Consider the following 16615-nt stretch of genomic DNA (forward strand, 5'->3'; position numbering starts at 1 on the left):
GTGCTTGGTTGTGCATGTATATATATATATATATATATATATATATACTGTATCAAGGACTCTAAAGGAATAGGCTCAGCGATGAAGTCATCCCATCATTTCCATTTTGTGCTGTTCTGTTAGATCCGATGATTGTTTCTCAATGTTTCCGTTCAATTCCAGAAAATATCATTGTCTTGAACAAACCTTACGGCATAGGTGCACAGCGTAAGTTCTTCTGCATCTCGTGGTGACTTGGCTTGACCATCTTTCTGCAGTGTGTCGAAACTACTCACTGATTTGCTTTTCCTTGTTTTTCATTTTGCTCCTGATCAGGCTGAAGAACTCGGCCTCACCAACGCCATAGCCTCGAATTACTTGTCTAGGAAACTCAACCGTGGAAATTAGCTAAGGTATATACCAACGTGGTAGTAAAGTATTGAGGTAGAAATAACGATGCAGTTCAACCGTTCACATGCAACTAAGTTTCCCCTAGCGGTCCATCGTCGGGCTTCAAGTGTGTGGAGCGATTTCAAAGCCATTAGATCGGAATTTTATCCCCAGTTTTGTTGCAATGTCATTGGAAGCCACTTTCTTAGGTTCAAGTTAAAAACAACGTATCGGCAGGAATTCCGTAGATCTATTCATAACATAGCACTGCTAACCGTAGTCCTCGTTTTACCGTTTGTATGAGAACACCACAATAGTTTTTCACGTTTCTGTACCATCCTCAGCTTTTTTCAACTCCGTGGCTGAGAGTAGTTTCGTATGCCCTGCTCCATCTCCGCTATAGTGTACATTCCAACTACCCAATAGATCCGTCTTAAGCCACCCAGTACACAGCATTTTTATCTACGTTGTCATATTTCAGGTTGATTCAACTAGTTCATTTTGTTGGACCAATCTGGTCGATGCAGTTTATACTTTCAGTTCAGTCTTCATGTTGCAAATAAAACCAAATTATGCTGAAAAGCCGAGAAGCCCCGTACAGGTATTTCATCCTTGTTGGGAGTTATCTGCAGCGTGCGTCTAATGAAACTCGGTGAACCCATGGCCTTCCGGCTAATGGTTGAACACTCATCCGTTCGGTATCGAGCGGCTGAACAGCTCTCAGTCACAGGCTATAGCGCCGTTTCTTCTTTACTCACAGAAACATTACGTGGTCACTTATTGATTGGGTCCTCGAGTGACGAACTCCCAGGTGGAATTTTCGCTCATTGGGTGAATCTTATTCTTCCCGTGAGCTCTTAGATTGTTGGTAGTGTGAGTTTCGGAAACCTCTAACGGCCGTTGTGCGCAGGATTACAGATAACACTTTGCTGTGTGTTTCACTTTTTAAAAGTTAGTTCTTTTGCAAATATTTACTGAACAGTTGGTTTTCCTAGATCGTTTCAAGGTCCGCTACAATCCTTAGTTACTACAAGCTAATCGCCACTGTCCAAGCGGAGAAACTACCGTTCATGCATTCCATTGGATTTGCTCTGCTTAGGGTTATCTGCTTTGCCATAAGTGATCCCACCCAGTGCTTTTTCAAGTCTTTTGTACGTCCACAAGCTGAACATTGGCGGGGTCTCATAACCGTCACAAACTACTTTGTGTTAAAAAGGGGCTTAAAGGTATTCAAGTAAAAGGTGCGTAAAACATGAATCACAAACGTGTATCTAGCGCCAGTCGAAGTACGTTGTTCTGTGTCAGATTTGTTCAACTTTTTGAACTTCGTTGATATCGTGTTAGCTAACATCTACCGCTCCCTTTCAAGGATATTGATCATTTCTTTTATGTCAGCTGGACCAGGTCTCAAAAACAGCATAATAGATCTATTGCCTCGTTTGGAGCATCGAGTGCGAAAGCTTGAAGGAAGGCCGGAACCCTCCGACGACAATATTGAAGAATTTCTTCTGGCGCATAGGCTGGACAAAGAATGCACTGGTGTAATGCTGGTCGCACGGTGAGCAATTACATTTTGATGGTTAAGTTTAATTTTTTAAGTTAACTTATACATCGAGTCTACTGAATTTCGTTCTGTCCAGATTGTCGACCAGTCGTTTTATGAAGTCATTCTAATAAGCCTCCAGTGGCAATTACCACACGCATCGACTGTTAGTCCCTGCTCATGTGAAGTTTTCTAGCTTCTAATCACATACATTTCTCCCAACATAGTACTGCAAATCGTTTTTGGTTCACTGGTAAAAAAACTGAGTGTATAGCTAGTAGCATTGCTGTTCTGTACCTGTACTTTCTGTACCACAAGCATATTGGTTCTGTGCTTGTTGGATGATTTTTTAATTGAACTCGCATTGTCGTTACGACAGCGGTAGCTGGTGTTGGGGTTTGGTTCCTGGGTGTTTGGTGTGCGGAGGTTGAACGTACTGCAGTTTTTTTCCAGCCCAACTGGTGCAAGCCTGATGGCACTACATTATTGACCACTTCATAACCCTAGGGCTGTTTTATCATTTGTCTGTTTTCGATTTCAAGTCTTGATTTCAAGTAACGACAAGCAGAGGAATGCTGTGTAGCTCTTTCATCACAGTTGGTAGCAACGGTGTCTCGTGTATATCTTTTCGACCACTCGGCTTTTTTTGTGAACATCCTATCTATCAGAGTAATCAGTCGAACGTGAATGGGAGATCGCTGCTGGTCGCACCCAGCTTGATCACAGGTGGTTGTTTTAGGGAATCTACTGGTTCTTTTTCAAAGACTATCCTTCACAGATAGCGTTTTCAGGTTTCATGCCATGTCTTTAACGCTGACTATCCTCCAAGGTACTAATAAGAACAGGGATAACACTCCGTTCTCATGGTGTACTAAAACACCCTGTGTAAGTTTTCTTCACATCGAACATGAATTAGAGGAATCACCACAGGCCTTCATACATGAAACTGATGGAGGCAAAAAAGTAGTTATTCTGAAGCCAAAACCGGGTCGCTCATAGTCTGTCACTTATGTCATGCTGAGGCATGCGGTCCATCCAAAGCAGCAACACTGACTGACAATTGCTGCTCATTTTCCTTCCATTAGGAATAGGGACGCTTGTTTGAAATTACAAGAGGCTTTTGCACGTCATTGGTTCGAAAAGAATTACTTGTGCATCACCTCTGGCATTCCGAAGACCGCCAAAGGAGTCATCCAGTTGCCCCTGGTTGAAAAGAACTTCAATGGAGTTTACAAAGTAGGTCTTCCATTCCTTTGAATATCCTCCCCTTTTTGAATCGAATCCTATCCTAAGGTTTGCCGTAAGTGGCCGGGAACATATCGATCTCTACCTGTTTTATCCTAGTAATTCAGTAGGGCTCATGAAGTGGCTTCGTTTTTACATCGCCGTACAGCATACATTGCACAGGCAGGAATCAAAGTCGTGCTTTGAAAAGAGGCCGATCGAGACCTCACTCCACAAACGGTTAAATTTCGAAGCCTACTCGGCACGGCGTTAGAGGTAATCAGATTTGCCATACCGATAAGCAGACTATTAGGAGCAGCAAAACCAAATGTCAAATATGTCAAACGACCACGAAGTATTTTTCAACGCATCCTGAGATCTCCTATCCGTGAGCCCAATTAGAGGTTTTTCACTATTTACCAAATGTGGTGATAAAAAACAATTTTGTTCATTTGAAATTGGGGACAGTTTGAGTTCCTTATATCTCAGTCAAGAGACTAGAAGCCGGTGTGCAATTTGGAGTTGGAAAAATAGTCCGATCTCCAACACGACCTACCAAATCGACGACCGGTCAGCGGCTTACTTGGTAAGTGACAGAAATTTCTGTACAAGGCCTGAATAGAAATGGTATGGTTATCTTGTGAAAACCAAATGAAGTTGTGTTTGTGTTTGTTATGGACAAATCAGAGCATATGGAGTTACTGGTATCTACTACTTAAACAGACAGAAGAGGGGAGTGAGTTTGGAGGCACACTGGTCAATGTGCCTGCCATCCCACTCTCTTTTTCCTAAAATTATGTGCAAATGTCTTTCGCGTGACCTTTGCGCGTGATTTTTGTTACCATACAGACCGGAATATGTGCACATAGTTAAGAAGATATGTGATGATATCTCAAGATTTCAGTCGCTAGTCAATCCAAGCGAAATGACAACCAGGTGTTTCTCCTCGAGACTAAAGGCTCTAAAATGTACGAATTTTATTGACCTCACACACTTTGAAAGCTTCAAACCGTCAGACAACAGCATCCTACGGCTTTATGATTTGCTTAAGGTCCACAGTCCCGGGCGCCCTATGAGGCCTATTCTGACCGCGTGCCGTACCACTCTGTTGTGAACGGATAATAAGTCCACTGACAGCTTGAATTATGATACCCTCTAACTCATCGAAGTTGCCAAGCAAATCGATGTTTCGGAAAAATCCGAGTTCTATATAGATGTGTTTTTTCGTGCGTTCACTTGTATATCACTGATCGAAATGAGTAGTTATCTGTGACTATCTTAGAGAGAGACCTCAGCGATTCTCACTACCCATAGAACCGCAGAAGCACTTGTTACTTATATTTCGATTCAGATCATCTTAATTGGACAACTCTACCGGCAAATTGATGATGTAGCACTTGGTTTGCCACCCGGCCCCTTGTTGGCCGGGGTTGATGGTAAAGCTAGAGCGTAGTGGTACAACGTCCGAAATTCAGCGGTGTTCAGTCTGTCGATGTTATGTGGATTATATTCTTATGACCCTACCGAGTGACTCTGGTGAATCGTCATAGCTTCTTACATCACTCAGCCGGCTCTCCAGTCTACCCTTGCAGTGGAACAGAATGTTCTATTCTTAAATGCTTTGTCAACCAGCCTAGTGATGGCCGGCTGTACGTCTACCGCATGCGCACCTTTGTCGATCAGTACTTTAACTTTTTCAGTGCAGTTCCGCTTCGAAGAAAGCGGGTCTTAGAGAAAGGACTAAACCCGATAAGGCATAAAATCTGCCCACGTGCTTCCCTACAGATGGCACTAAGTCCGCTTTTCACACTGGACTCCAAACACTGCATGGTTGCCCACTCGTTAATTCAGTTCAGCTCATTTTAGAGTGAACCCTATCTTCTTCTGGCCTAAGGTATCCACCAGTTAACGAGATCCAAGTCGCCAGTCAAAAGCGATGTCGAACCACCGAAAGTTTCAGTCGACCGTTTTCGTCCATCAGTCAAGAGCGTGTCGTCGCTCACTCGCTTATGGGTTGCTTACCTACGATCGTCACGATAAGACAGAAATTTTACCGGTCGAATTCAACCACTATCAGCATCCTGGTCCTAGGGGGTTTACCTGAGGACGCATTCGGCTAAGCACAAATACCCATAGTTCCGTTTTTGTGTTTGCCACGGGGGTGATGGAGGTAGCTTATGTCATTTAGTGAGCTTCAAGTTCACTGGTTCAATCCTGAGATTAGGTCAAGAGCCAGTACTCACACGCAACTTGATATTTATATGTTTTAGTTGCTGAGATTTCCTCACTTATTTCACCACAATTTACTCATCCAACTAACTCACTTCTTACCTTATGTATATTAAGAAGGACCATTAGTGCGTATAGGCTCATCAAGCTTCCGAACTGTGGTTATCTTCACAATTTCCTCGCCAAACATCATGACTTCCCAGTAGAGCGATGTATACTCAACACATTCTCAGTTCGCTGCGTTGGGTCGTCTTTAGTGCCTGCGTAGTCCTGTTCTTTTTTATCATCTTATACTGCACTGTGCATTATCTGGACAACTCCAACACCACATGCGCTGTTGATTGGGCCAACAACGTGTTTATTAGAACCATATGAACTTGGCATCCATCTGAATTGTACACAGCTGTCTCCGGTCTGTATTACAGTAATCCGACGGTGACAACCTAATCGAGTCGTGTTTATTCTGTCAGTTGCAGACTGTCGCGTGCAACATGCTCCGTGTGCACTCACACGACGCAATGTGTCTATTAGCATATATGGTGTACCCCGAGAACCTCGGTTTCTGTGGAAAGTTTAGTGAAAGCATGGCGCAGTGGAATGAGATGTTATAACTTGACATTTCGAGTGCCGTGAGTAACGTTTTTCAAGGATTTTTACAATCTTTGCACATGGGTCTACCACCCTCTCTTCCGTGTGGTATGTTCCTGAGATCAACTGTTGGTCCGATCCAACCACCATGTGTGTCATTGTCTGTGCCTTGACCATAATGTGGCCCAGTTTATTGTTGTCTGCTGTGTGTTGCAGCATTGTTGAGATCCTTATTTAATGTCTGGCTACTGTTTACTAAGGTTCAAGCCAGGTAGGCTGGAGGCTGGCTCCATCAGTACAGTTGACACAGTTCGGATGTGTGTGAATCGTTAGTGCATCAGTGCATGTTCGTTCTACGTTTGATCTCAATCTTAACTTAGGTATGTCTGTGCCATTGAAGCTGGTTTGGAGGTTTGATTGGAGTTTCTGGATTTTAATTGGTAGCTCACGTTGAAGTTTTTCAAGCGCGATTGAGTTTCGTATAGTAAATCATACATACCGTTTGTTCTTTGTCATTCGTACGTGGATTTGCTTGGCCCTCCAGCTTGTTTGTCCGAAAATTCTGTACAGGACATTTGGTAGAAATAGTTAGTGCGATGCTTCGGTTCGGTACGGCGCTCCATAGGTCGTACGAGATGCCGTTATGTTTTATGTGTTCGGAGGAACTGTTTAATATAGTAATCCAGAACTGTTTTCTGGATAGATTCGGAAGTGCCGTCCCTGTCTGGCGGTTTCGGATAGCTTCTCAATTTTTTTTTCTCAATGAGTGTTTTATGGTACCTACTTCTCTGCAATATCCTGCTGAGTTTTCTTCAGTTCATTTACTTGCATGGACTCGTCCGAGTATGGCCTCGTGGCACGATTCACTAAGAATCTGACAATTGTGTATTTGAGGTAGCGCGATGCGAACGCATAATACATGTATCATGTGGCATCATTGTCTTCTTTGAAGAGGAGGAGAAGGCGCATGTGTTTTAGGGTCAACTGACCAAAGTCATCCCGTCCTTTGGTATGCACTTTGCACCCATAAAGTATAAGGTCATGCATGCTCCTTGACACGCAGTCATTGAACCCGCCACTTACAATCCTGGGATAGCACACTCGAAGTTGTGGACTGTTGTGCGTGTATTGTAAGCTGTATTAGTTCTTGTCGTAGTGTGACAGATGAGGTCAATGCACGAATCTGCAAAGTCCGGGTCGCGTTTGCTAATTTTACACGCCTATGGTGTCAGAACAGTATGAATCTCAGGGGACATGTGCATCAGGCTACAGTACAGGCTGTTTTGTTGTATGACTGTCAGACTTGGGATGTTCGAACAGCGGAACTGAGACGCCTTCAGATGTTCGGCAATCGTTGTCTCAGAAGTATCGTTCGTGTAGGTTTTTGTTGGCGTATCCGTAACGAGGCAACTAGAAAGCGAGTGTTTGGTTGTGCAAAGGATACTTCCATTGAACATTCTGTCCAGCAACAGAAGCTGCGTTTGTTGGGACATGTGTTGCTTATCCCGAAACATCGTTTGCCGAAAAGAGCGCTTGTTTTCATGCCCACCTCAGAGTGGCGTCAGCAGAGAGGTGGCCAATCCTTGACCTGGCGGAAGGCTATGAAGGAGATTACGAAACGCTTGGCTGCTGTTGGTGCTGCTCGCCTTCCAGGATGGGGACCGTGTGATCTCCCTCTGAGCCTAGTTGGATATGCTGCAATCTATGGCTGCTAATCGATGTTCATGGTGTTCTTGTTGTTAGGTTACCTGATTGAGTGTCTGGAATTGTAGACTTCTCGGAATGAGTATTGTCCACTTTTATTCTTTTCTTCACAATAAGACCTTCAAGTAAATCATGGGTGCACGGCAATGAAACATCAGTGTTGAACATTGATGTCATGCTATCGGCGATGGTCGCAACTAGTACCGTATAAGGGAATTTATGTCACAATAAAGCTTTTTCCACACACTTTCGTTTGCCCCAAATTTCCCTTTCATCTGGCCTGTGACGGTATTCTACCGGAATCCCACTTGTGATGACCTAGTCAGCGCCCTAAACGGGAAGCTACCTATGCAGTCCGGCATTCGCGCGTATTAAGTCCTTTATCATTGACAAGGCTAATTTCTGCTTCTCTGTCGACGGAATAGCCTGTGTGAATATTAGGGGAACCGCGTTCGTTGACTTTTTCTGGTTTGGTCAAGCGCACCAGTCGATCAGGCGGTTATCCAGACCGGGGTTCACGGTAAAATGAAGGCATTAAGGGACTGTGGTCTACAACAATGACAATCAAGTAAAGATATAAAGGAATTTCAAATTAGCCAGTTCGGTTAACTAGATGTGTCAAGGAGCTGACGCTTGACAATCGGATGGCGTGTATCGTCTCGTGTGCATTCATCTATTTGTTTGTTGGTTGTGATGCTATCAAACACCGACAGTCAGGAAAACGAGAAACATGGGTTGCGACTGTGCAAACGCTTCTGAAACGCCGTATGGGGACTGTTTTTGTGGCAAGAAGTAGTTATTCGCCATCAGCTAAACGTTCCAGCAGGGCAACTTTAGCTTCTCATCGGGTTGTTAATACATGCTTATCGTGAACGAGTTTCGTATGCTACTGGCCTACTCGCCGGGCGATTGGCCGGGAATTTCAGTGTGAACTGTTGTTGTCACTACCCCGTACGTCATAGTGGACGGTATTCAATGCGCTGATGCTTGCTATCGTGGTCCGTGTGGTACACCAAAGAAGTTGGCGCAGTTGAAGAACCACTTACTGTGTATGGAGGCGTACATCATAAGTTAGATCGACAAACCGCCAGAAAATAGGATAGGCGAAGTAACGACATGTAAAATCAAGGTTGCTGATGAATCTCTTGATGGTTTGTCTTGAATTTAAAGCCTACCGTGGCTGTGGCTTCTTACATTAATAAATAATTGCGTTGTCACAAAGCAGCAGGTGGCCGTATGACTATTTCGTGCAATATTGTCGTACATACCACCTTATTGTGCCTTGGGATTTCTTGCAGGCTTGCCAAGGCATTTGGTTACTTCGAAACCGTAAATAATCTCTTTCGAAACACCAACTACGCGTCATCTGAATATCATCTGTACTTCCTCACTTCGTTTGCTCCCTAGATGTGTGTACTCCCGTTAAATCGCCATGTGCAAAGTGAATCTCGCGATGCATTACGATCTGATCTGTCAGATGAAGCAGACGCAGCTCAGCTGAAAATGGACCTTGAGTCAGACGTTGGTGAAGCTGGTCATCCAAGCACACACTACGAAATGTTGGATCGAAAGAATGCAGCCGCGTTGCTGATATGCTCTGCAACACAAGGTGCGTGCTAATTGGATGTTTTGGTTCTCATGTTGAACTACTTCCTGTGGTGGAGGACTGACGTAGAATTGTGGCTTCCTTTGTAACGGATATCATTTCCATGCCTAACTGTAACCCATTCCCACTCTGATAGGGTGTTTCCACCGAATAGATAGTCATTCGAGGCTGCAGCTCGGGTAAATGAAGTGTATTTGAAATTGTTTTATTTACTGCACTTGATGATCGAACCATTGAATCAAAGTACGCGTAAAGTGAAAGAGCTGCCTTTCACCGAAATTTGTTTGTGTTCATTCCTTACACGGGTAGTGCTTTCGTGCACTTAAGTGGTCTTTCATCTCACTTCCCCTTTCTTCCCATCCTCTTTATTGATATTCAACCCCATTTATTGCTATCACCTGTGAATAGCTCGGGTTCAGCATATTCGTCGGACACCAGCCATAAACAACGAGGCTTGTGTGATTTGCAGTTCTGGTTTTATTGCGCTCAGTATCTACGAGCAGTGCTTTAACTTGGCGAGTCTCTCCGCTGGATCGCTTCCAAACTCATACCTTGGCATACTCCTGTGAAAACTCGAATTGCATGCCTTTTCTTGAAATGATATACTACAGTACTAGGGGTCTTAGTTAACGCCTGGACGGAATCGTCCAGTTTCACCCTGCTACGAGAACCCAGTGGAGATTCTAGGATTTGCTAAACTTAAAATTCGGGACGATAAACAAATTATGCGTGCTGTACGTATTGTGACGAGGATTATTACCGGGCTGTTTATTCGAATCTGCACATTGGCACCACTGCAACACGCGTGTCACTCTCGTCAGTTGCACGCACTGAAATAGCACTCATTGCGGCCGTAGATTTTGACACTTGATCACATGTGTGCATGCGCTTTAAATAACGGTTTAGGCCACGTGCTTGTCAGGCGCAACGTCCGGCACGCTGGTAGCTTTCATCAGTGGACAGCACTTTAACTTCATGTGAGGCAATTCAAGGTCATTTGCTTTCGTGCTGCTGCCTTATAGCATTTAGCATCTACACACCGGCTGTCCATAGATCAAGAGAAGGCTCTATTTAAACTGTCCGATTCGAGTGCTCCGAACTGCCTAGTTGCACTTCAGATAACTACTTCACGTGGAACTACTTGAAGTGTAGTTAGTGATAATCAGTGACTGTTGAATGCCGTTCAGAGTAGATTGCAAGTGACATCATCCCTGTATTGACCAGAGGTCTCCACATTTAACCAGATGACTGCTTCGGTGATCTGCACAAAAGTATGCATTTTGCTGCGATACTTCGCTAACTGTCTTTTGAAGGCATTGGACGAAAGGTTTTGATGTTTGGATGATAGTCATGGCCTGAATCTATATTAATCAACTCAGATATTGCTTTGTATCCCGTCTTATGATTTTATGTTTGTGGCGGTGCACATATTGTAGCACATCACAAGTTTGTCAGTACAGTTCCATGGTTGCTAGCTGAGTATAGGTCATTAACTATACGTGCCACTGACGAAATCGCGTCGCACTGCAAAATCCTTTCAATCGTATCTGAAGGTTATTCGTGAGTCTGCAGTGGGTATAGAAGAATCCGAAGGCCGATTCACCTTACTTTTGAGTGGGACTATGAGTAGAAAAGTTTCCACTGTGTCAGAGTAGAGCAGCGGTCTCCGAGCTAAGTCCACAGTGTCGATCCTCAGCTTCTCCCTTACCTGTAAAACCACATGGAATTGGTTGGATGAATTCTACAGCTTCTGAATATTGGTTGCCCGAAATCAACTGAAAAATGATGGCTCATCTATGGACAACTGTCCTTATCGTCAGGTATCTGCCTCGTTTATTTCGTGACAAACAGCACATCTGTGCTTCAACCTACAGAAAAAAGCATAAAATTGTGATACCACACTATCTTTTGCGTTCGCAATGTCATTCATCACATCTGCACCGGCTGAGCGTGGAAAGCAGTGGAGAACCAACGGTTTTTGAAACGCCGTATTCAAATAAAATCCGGTCGAACAGCGCTCTAAACCGGTTGATTTCAGGTTGCTAGATGATGCTTAGTTACCTTAGGAGTGAATGATACATACAGAAATCACCACTGGTGAAACGGGTTCATGTGTTGACACTGGGTTTCATCTCATATCTCGGGATTCGGGGTTTGGTGCTCAGAAAAAATGGGCGGATTCGAACATAGCTGTGGGAAAAATATGATGTTGGTCACCCATCGAAATGTGTGCGGAAATGCTTTCATGCTCTTCAGAAATTCAAGGTTGCTAAATACTCCACACTCTGATGGACACCTTATTGTTGTGACCTGTGCGTTGAAAATCCAGATGTGTTTTCAAATCACGTGGTGTGCGGTGTTCTGTGGAGGAACCACTTTCAGTAAGTCCTTTCAAGTAAACTGTCCAGCTGAGGCAAGTTGCTTTTTCTGCTCAGTAGAATTTAACACTCATCTGAAATTACCCCAAAAATGCTTTTTTTATGTAGTATGTGCGTTGCATGTACTCTTCTCTCTGTTCAAAATGTTGTGCTCCTTATAGGGGCATGAAGTACATGTTTGCTTGTCAACACATTTATCTGTTACCTTAACAACAAATCAGTAGGCGAGTTGCGCTCTAAGTGGATTCATCATGCGGTGCCACAACTTGGTATATAGGCTTCAAGCCCTTCCCAATCTCGCGAATCTTTCTTTTGATAGAAGTATGACTGAAGTTCGACAAACACTGTCGTTTGCATATCAGTTTTGTTTTCACGGGAGGCTCAGCTGAATCTGTCGTTTATACTATTCTTCATCTGAATGTGCTGCACAAAGGCCGCCTCATGTTTCACTTGATGCGATATTTGGGATATCGCAGTATATTTTCATAATACAGACTACTCACAAGGTCGCTGAGAACTCTTCGACATCTCACGACCAGCTTTATCCTTTTTTAGGCTTATCCGGTAGGCGTGGTCCCAGAGTTTCCGTCAACTTCACTTTCTACTTGAACCCTAATTGGTCAGATTTCGACTCATTTGAACACCAGTTTGGTCTTCACATCTAGTTGAGGAATATCCTAAACTGTGAAAGCCATATTGATATGCAACCGAGTGAACAAGTCGATTTCCGTGCAATATGGGTTCAAGTAAAACATAAGATTGATCTAAACTCGGGGACTGCACCTACCTGATAAGTCCGAATACCGCGAAACCGGCCGTGGGCTGTGGAAGTGTTTTCAGAAACCTTGTGACCATACATATTTCAACTTACCATTTTTCTGGACAGGTGATTGTTTTATTGATCAAGATACCAATTGTATTTGAGGTTATTTGGTATCGCGTAATGTACTGACGTCATTTCTTATTCTAATTTCTAACTGTGTTGCTACATACCTTCGACACACATGTGGTGGTAAATGACCCAGTCGAAGTTCGTTCGTTTGCATATCTCCGCTGCAAACATCGCTGCTAGTTAGGTATTATTCATTTTAATGGGTTTTACCCCTACAATGAGTAAGGGTTCATGTCAAACTTCTTGGTCTGCTCCCTCTTTTCAAAGGTTTGAAGCATCAGATTCGGGTCCATCTTTCCATGGGTTTGCACACACCAATTCTGGGTGACCACAAATACTCTCATGTGAAATATCTTGCTCCTCAACGGCTATCCCACCGGCTCCTTGAACAGCTCAACATACGCCAGTCCAAAGTGCGTCACCTTCCTCTATATTTGCATGCGAGTTCCCTTCGGCTTTCCCAGAGTGGCCAAATGGCCGGTAAGGCGTTGAATTTCATGACCTCAAAGTCGAAGAATGGACAATCATTCAGTGCGCCAATTGACTTCTTTGCTCCTCCGCCTGCTCACTTTTTGGAGATGCTGAGGCTGATAGGCCTGAAACTCCCACGGCATTTAGCGAAACCTGTGTAACATTCAATGGCCTTTTCTTTTCTGCGGACGTATGAATTACATTCTTGTTTCCTGCAAGTTTTATCCCAGCTGTGATGTGACTTGGGCTAAAATTTAGGCGTTGAAGCAATAACCTGTTTTGTATGCTTGTTGTGGTTCTGATGTTTGTCGTCACGCCATCGCTGCCTAACCGGACATCATGCTAGCTATAACAAAACCGTGAAAGGTTTTTGAACTAGTCTGACATAAGTCATAATGTATGTCCGCTGGGTATGGCATGTACTCTGTGTTTGAATTGGGGGAGGGGTCACCATTTTTCACGTATATGTAAACAAGCAGTTAGATAGCCTCATCATTCTGAGTTTAATTGTAGGGAGTTGTGGGGTTTGTGGAATTCAAATGAATGAGTATTCTGAGTGTGCTTGATGCTTTTCGTGGTATTTTATAAATTTGCTTGCTCTACACAGGGGCAAGCAGATCTCCGTCACGATCACATGGGATAAACTAGAAACGTCTAAAAAACGGTATTTGTAAGCGAGTTACGCAAGAAATAAAGGTATTTGAGGTTTCCCTTCTCTCCAGTGGACAGTCACTGAGTAGACTTCCATTCTGTTTGACATTACTTTAGCTCTCAAACAGTATCCCGGAAATTATTGGACAGCTCACAACCGGTTTCGCCCTTCTTGGGGCTCATCAGATAGGCGCAGTCCCACAGTCACCGTCAACCTTATGTTCTGCTTGAAACCAAATTACACGAAATTAGCAAAAGACGCTCATTTTGAAACAAATTTGGTTTTGCGAGAGACTCAGCTGAATCTCTCGTTTATGATGTTTTCAAATGTTCGCAAATGACTGATTCGCCTGGGTTCCAGATGAGTCTCTCGCAAAACCAAATTTGTTCGCAAATGAGTGTATTTTGCTGGGTTCATCACTTGTTTTTTACGTTAACTCCACGCTCATGAGAACGGTGCATTCACAGTTGTCATTCTCTTGGACTGAGCGATTTGACCGGAGTAGCATACCCTCTAGCTGTGCCCCGTTGTACACAGGTTTGGAGGAGTTATGGGTGCATGTGCATGCAATGACCTTCTATTTTGTGCGAGCCAACTGAGATGCTCCTTCAGTTGTGAGTGTGCCTCGTTTGCCTAGTTTCCTGGTGGCTTTAGTAGCTTTGGCTGCCGTGATCTTGTCAAGCGTACTTCTTTCTACCCCCGTACTAGAATGAACTCTGAGGGACCGTAGGTACTGATGAAAAGGAAACTGAACTCGTTCTTTTGAACCTGTGGTTGACTTTTGGTGTATCGTGAGGCGTCTCTTCAGAAAAAAGGACTAAATTGGGTTCATGGGCGAACATAACTGTTCCATTATTGGCAATGCGCAAGCTTTTTATGCTGGTTATAACACAGAACCGTGATTGCCGTGCATTACTAATGTTGTGATCTAAGGCCAAGCTACTTTTTTTGTTCAGACTGGATCGTGTGTCGCGTCTTCTAATCCACTCTAGTTTGAGTTTCGGAATGCAAATACGTTTCCGTGGGAGATTATCTCGAACTTCCAACTGTCTTATGAAGCCACTTTAGTGGATGAAAATGGATGCCTTTTTCTTGTCTATTTAAAAGATACAAGTCACGTGATGGATTCATCATTTCATAGAGAATCAATAGATTGGGAATACCAAGATGTGAAGGTCGTCAAGTGGTCGGGTGCGTACTCGGTGTTGGTTGGACAATAGACTTTTAAGTGAATTAAGGACATGAATTATCCTCCACGCAGTCTCGACACTAGCATTACTAGTGAAATACCACCACCCGTTGCAGCGTTGCTCTTTGTGGACAAAGAGAACTTGACTGGCTGAACACGCAGGTCATTTCAAAATGGTGTCCTGAACAGACCAGATCATGAAAGAAAACGTGAGATTGCACCTTTCTTAGTCACCGCGATGAGTTAATTGTTATCCTGTTTAAGTGACATTCGTTCCATACCGAGGGAACGGTTTTTAGGTACAAGCCGATAATAATTTCCCCGAATATATGAGGTTTGAAGTAGAAGGGGTTTACCGTTGATACGTCTGATCGTATTGCGTGTTCTAATGATAAATCCTGGCAGCTGTATTCTCCATAAATTAAAAGATTATAGTTCGCCGCTGACCACAATGAAACGGATTTACTAATAAGACCTGAGGCCCAATCATTAAACAGTTTAGCAGTATGCCTCACCTCAATGATAACTCGTACACACTTTTCAAAGCACACTTCACCAACGTGGATACCCGATTTTCTCTGGGATCCGCCCTACTCGCCTTATACTATGAAATGTATGAACTGGTTCACAGAACTTCGTCACGCCACCTTTTGGTGCTTACGTTTTTTGTGTCCAATCTCCAAAAAAACTTTGTGTACAGTGCGATACTGATCTCAGGCAGTTTCAAACAGACCATAAACAAGTCGCATATGTTTTTGACAACTATCTTACCTGCAATATTTGCCACTCAGGGACTTATCATCAAAAATTCCGGGAAGAACAGAATAATTGCCAAAAAACTTAGCCTAGGGCGGTGGCGAATCATTATGAAGGCGTTGTCACCCGGACGTGTAGACGTTTAAATCTTTTAAAAGCCATATTTAGTGAAGAATCACCTATTGGATTGCCACACCTTAAAATTATGGTAGCTAGTTACTCTTTCTTGCAAACAATGCATCTGGAAGGAAAACTAGTACCAATTTAATATCCCGTAGTTTCTGAAAAGAATCGGTGAGATACCTCACGGTTATAGCTGCGAACCTTCTAAATGCCATATTAATCGCACTTTCAATCAGTCAACGGATGTTTCGTCAGCTTTTCTGCTTCTCTGAATATAGATTAATTTATATGAAAGGCTATCTACTCCGTTTTTGGTTTTAAGTCCTTGTCTCTTGGTGCACGAACATCTGAGGCTGAAATTGCGTTTTCCCATTTGCGGCACTAAACCAATTTTGGTGTCTGTACCGCAGTGAAGGGCTGGTTTTTTTTACAGTGGTGTAGCGATATCGATATCCAGAGATCATGTGCAACGTCGGACACAAAGAAGTTGAAGCTTTAGGTAACGTCGTGCAAGACAGCCGGAAGATCGGTTTTCAATCATGATCTTGAGAATTATCTCGTTCAATTCAAGGACCTCGCACGTCTTTAACTGGCCGATCATATATGTCGAGGAAGTTACGAATTGGGGAGTAAGGAAGAACTTGTTGCCGAATTTGCTCCATCGGAGCAATAGATTAGGCTCTGCAGGTGCGGCGGTTGGTGTATGTTTCACATATGTATAACAGTCATCTACTCAATGAAGCCTTGTTTCAGTTTCGAAGATGCTAATGTCTGGAGATCCGTCACGAAGAGACTGGACCTTACCGTGGTGTGACGGTTTGCGCACCTCAGCGATCCATTGAGCTATACTGGAGAGTGTTCCGCGACACTCACAGAGTCTCTCACACCAGG

At 43.6% G+C, this 16615-nt stretch overlaps 2 protein-coding genes across 2 annotated transcripts in view; one reads left to right on the forward strand and one right to left on the reverse strand.

Moving 5' to 3' along the window:
* T265_02826 (hypothetical protein) overlaps window positions 1-6874 on the reverse strand; it is a gene marked incomplete at both ends in the record, with an annotated part of 24573 nt that extends 17699 nt beyond the window's left edge. Inside the window, one exon of the mRNA XM_009167170.1 lies at window positions 6738-6874. Coding sequence (XP_009165434.1) covers window positions 6738-6874 — 137 coding nt within the window. The remainder of the gene's footprint in view (window positions 1-6737) is intronic.
* T265_02827 (hypothetical protein) overlaps window positions 1-16615 on the forward strand; it is a gene marked incomplete at both ends in the record, with an annotated part of 48113 nt that overhangs the window by 28686 nt on the left and 2812 nt on the right. Inside the window, 4 exons of the mRNA XM_009167171.1 lie at window positions 163-207; window positions 1765-1927; window positions 2998-3148; window positions 9065-9266. Of these exons, the coding sequence (XP_009165435.1) occupies window positions 1914-1927; window positions 2998-3148; window positions 9065-9266 (367 nt within the window). The remainder of the gene's footprint in view (window positions 1-162; window positions 208-1764; window positions 1928-2997; window positions 3149-9064; window positions 9267-16615) is intronic.

Source organism: Opisthorchis viverrini, assembly GCF_000715545.1.
Source record: "Opisthorchis viverrini unplaced genomic scaffold opera_v5_37, whole genome shotgun sequence".
Taxonomy (NCBI): Eukaryota; Metazoa; Platyhelminthes; class Trematoda; order Opisthorchiida; family Opisthorchiidae; genus Opisthorchis; species Opisthorchis viverrini.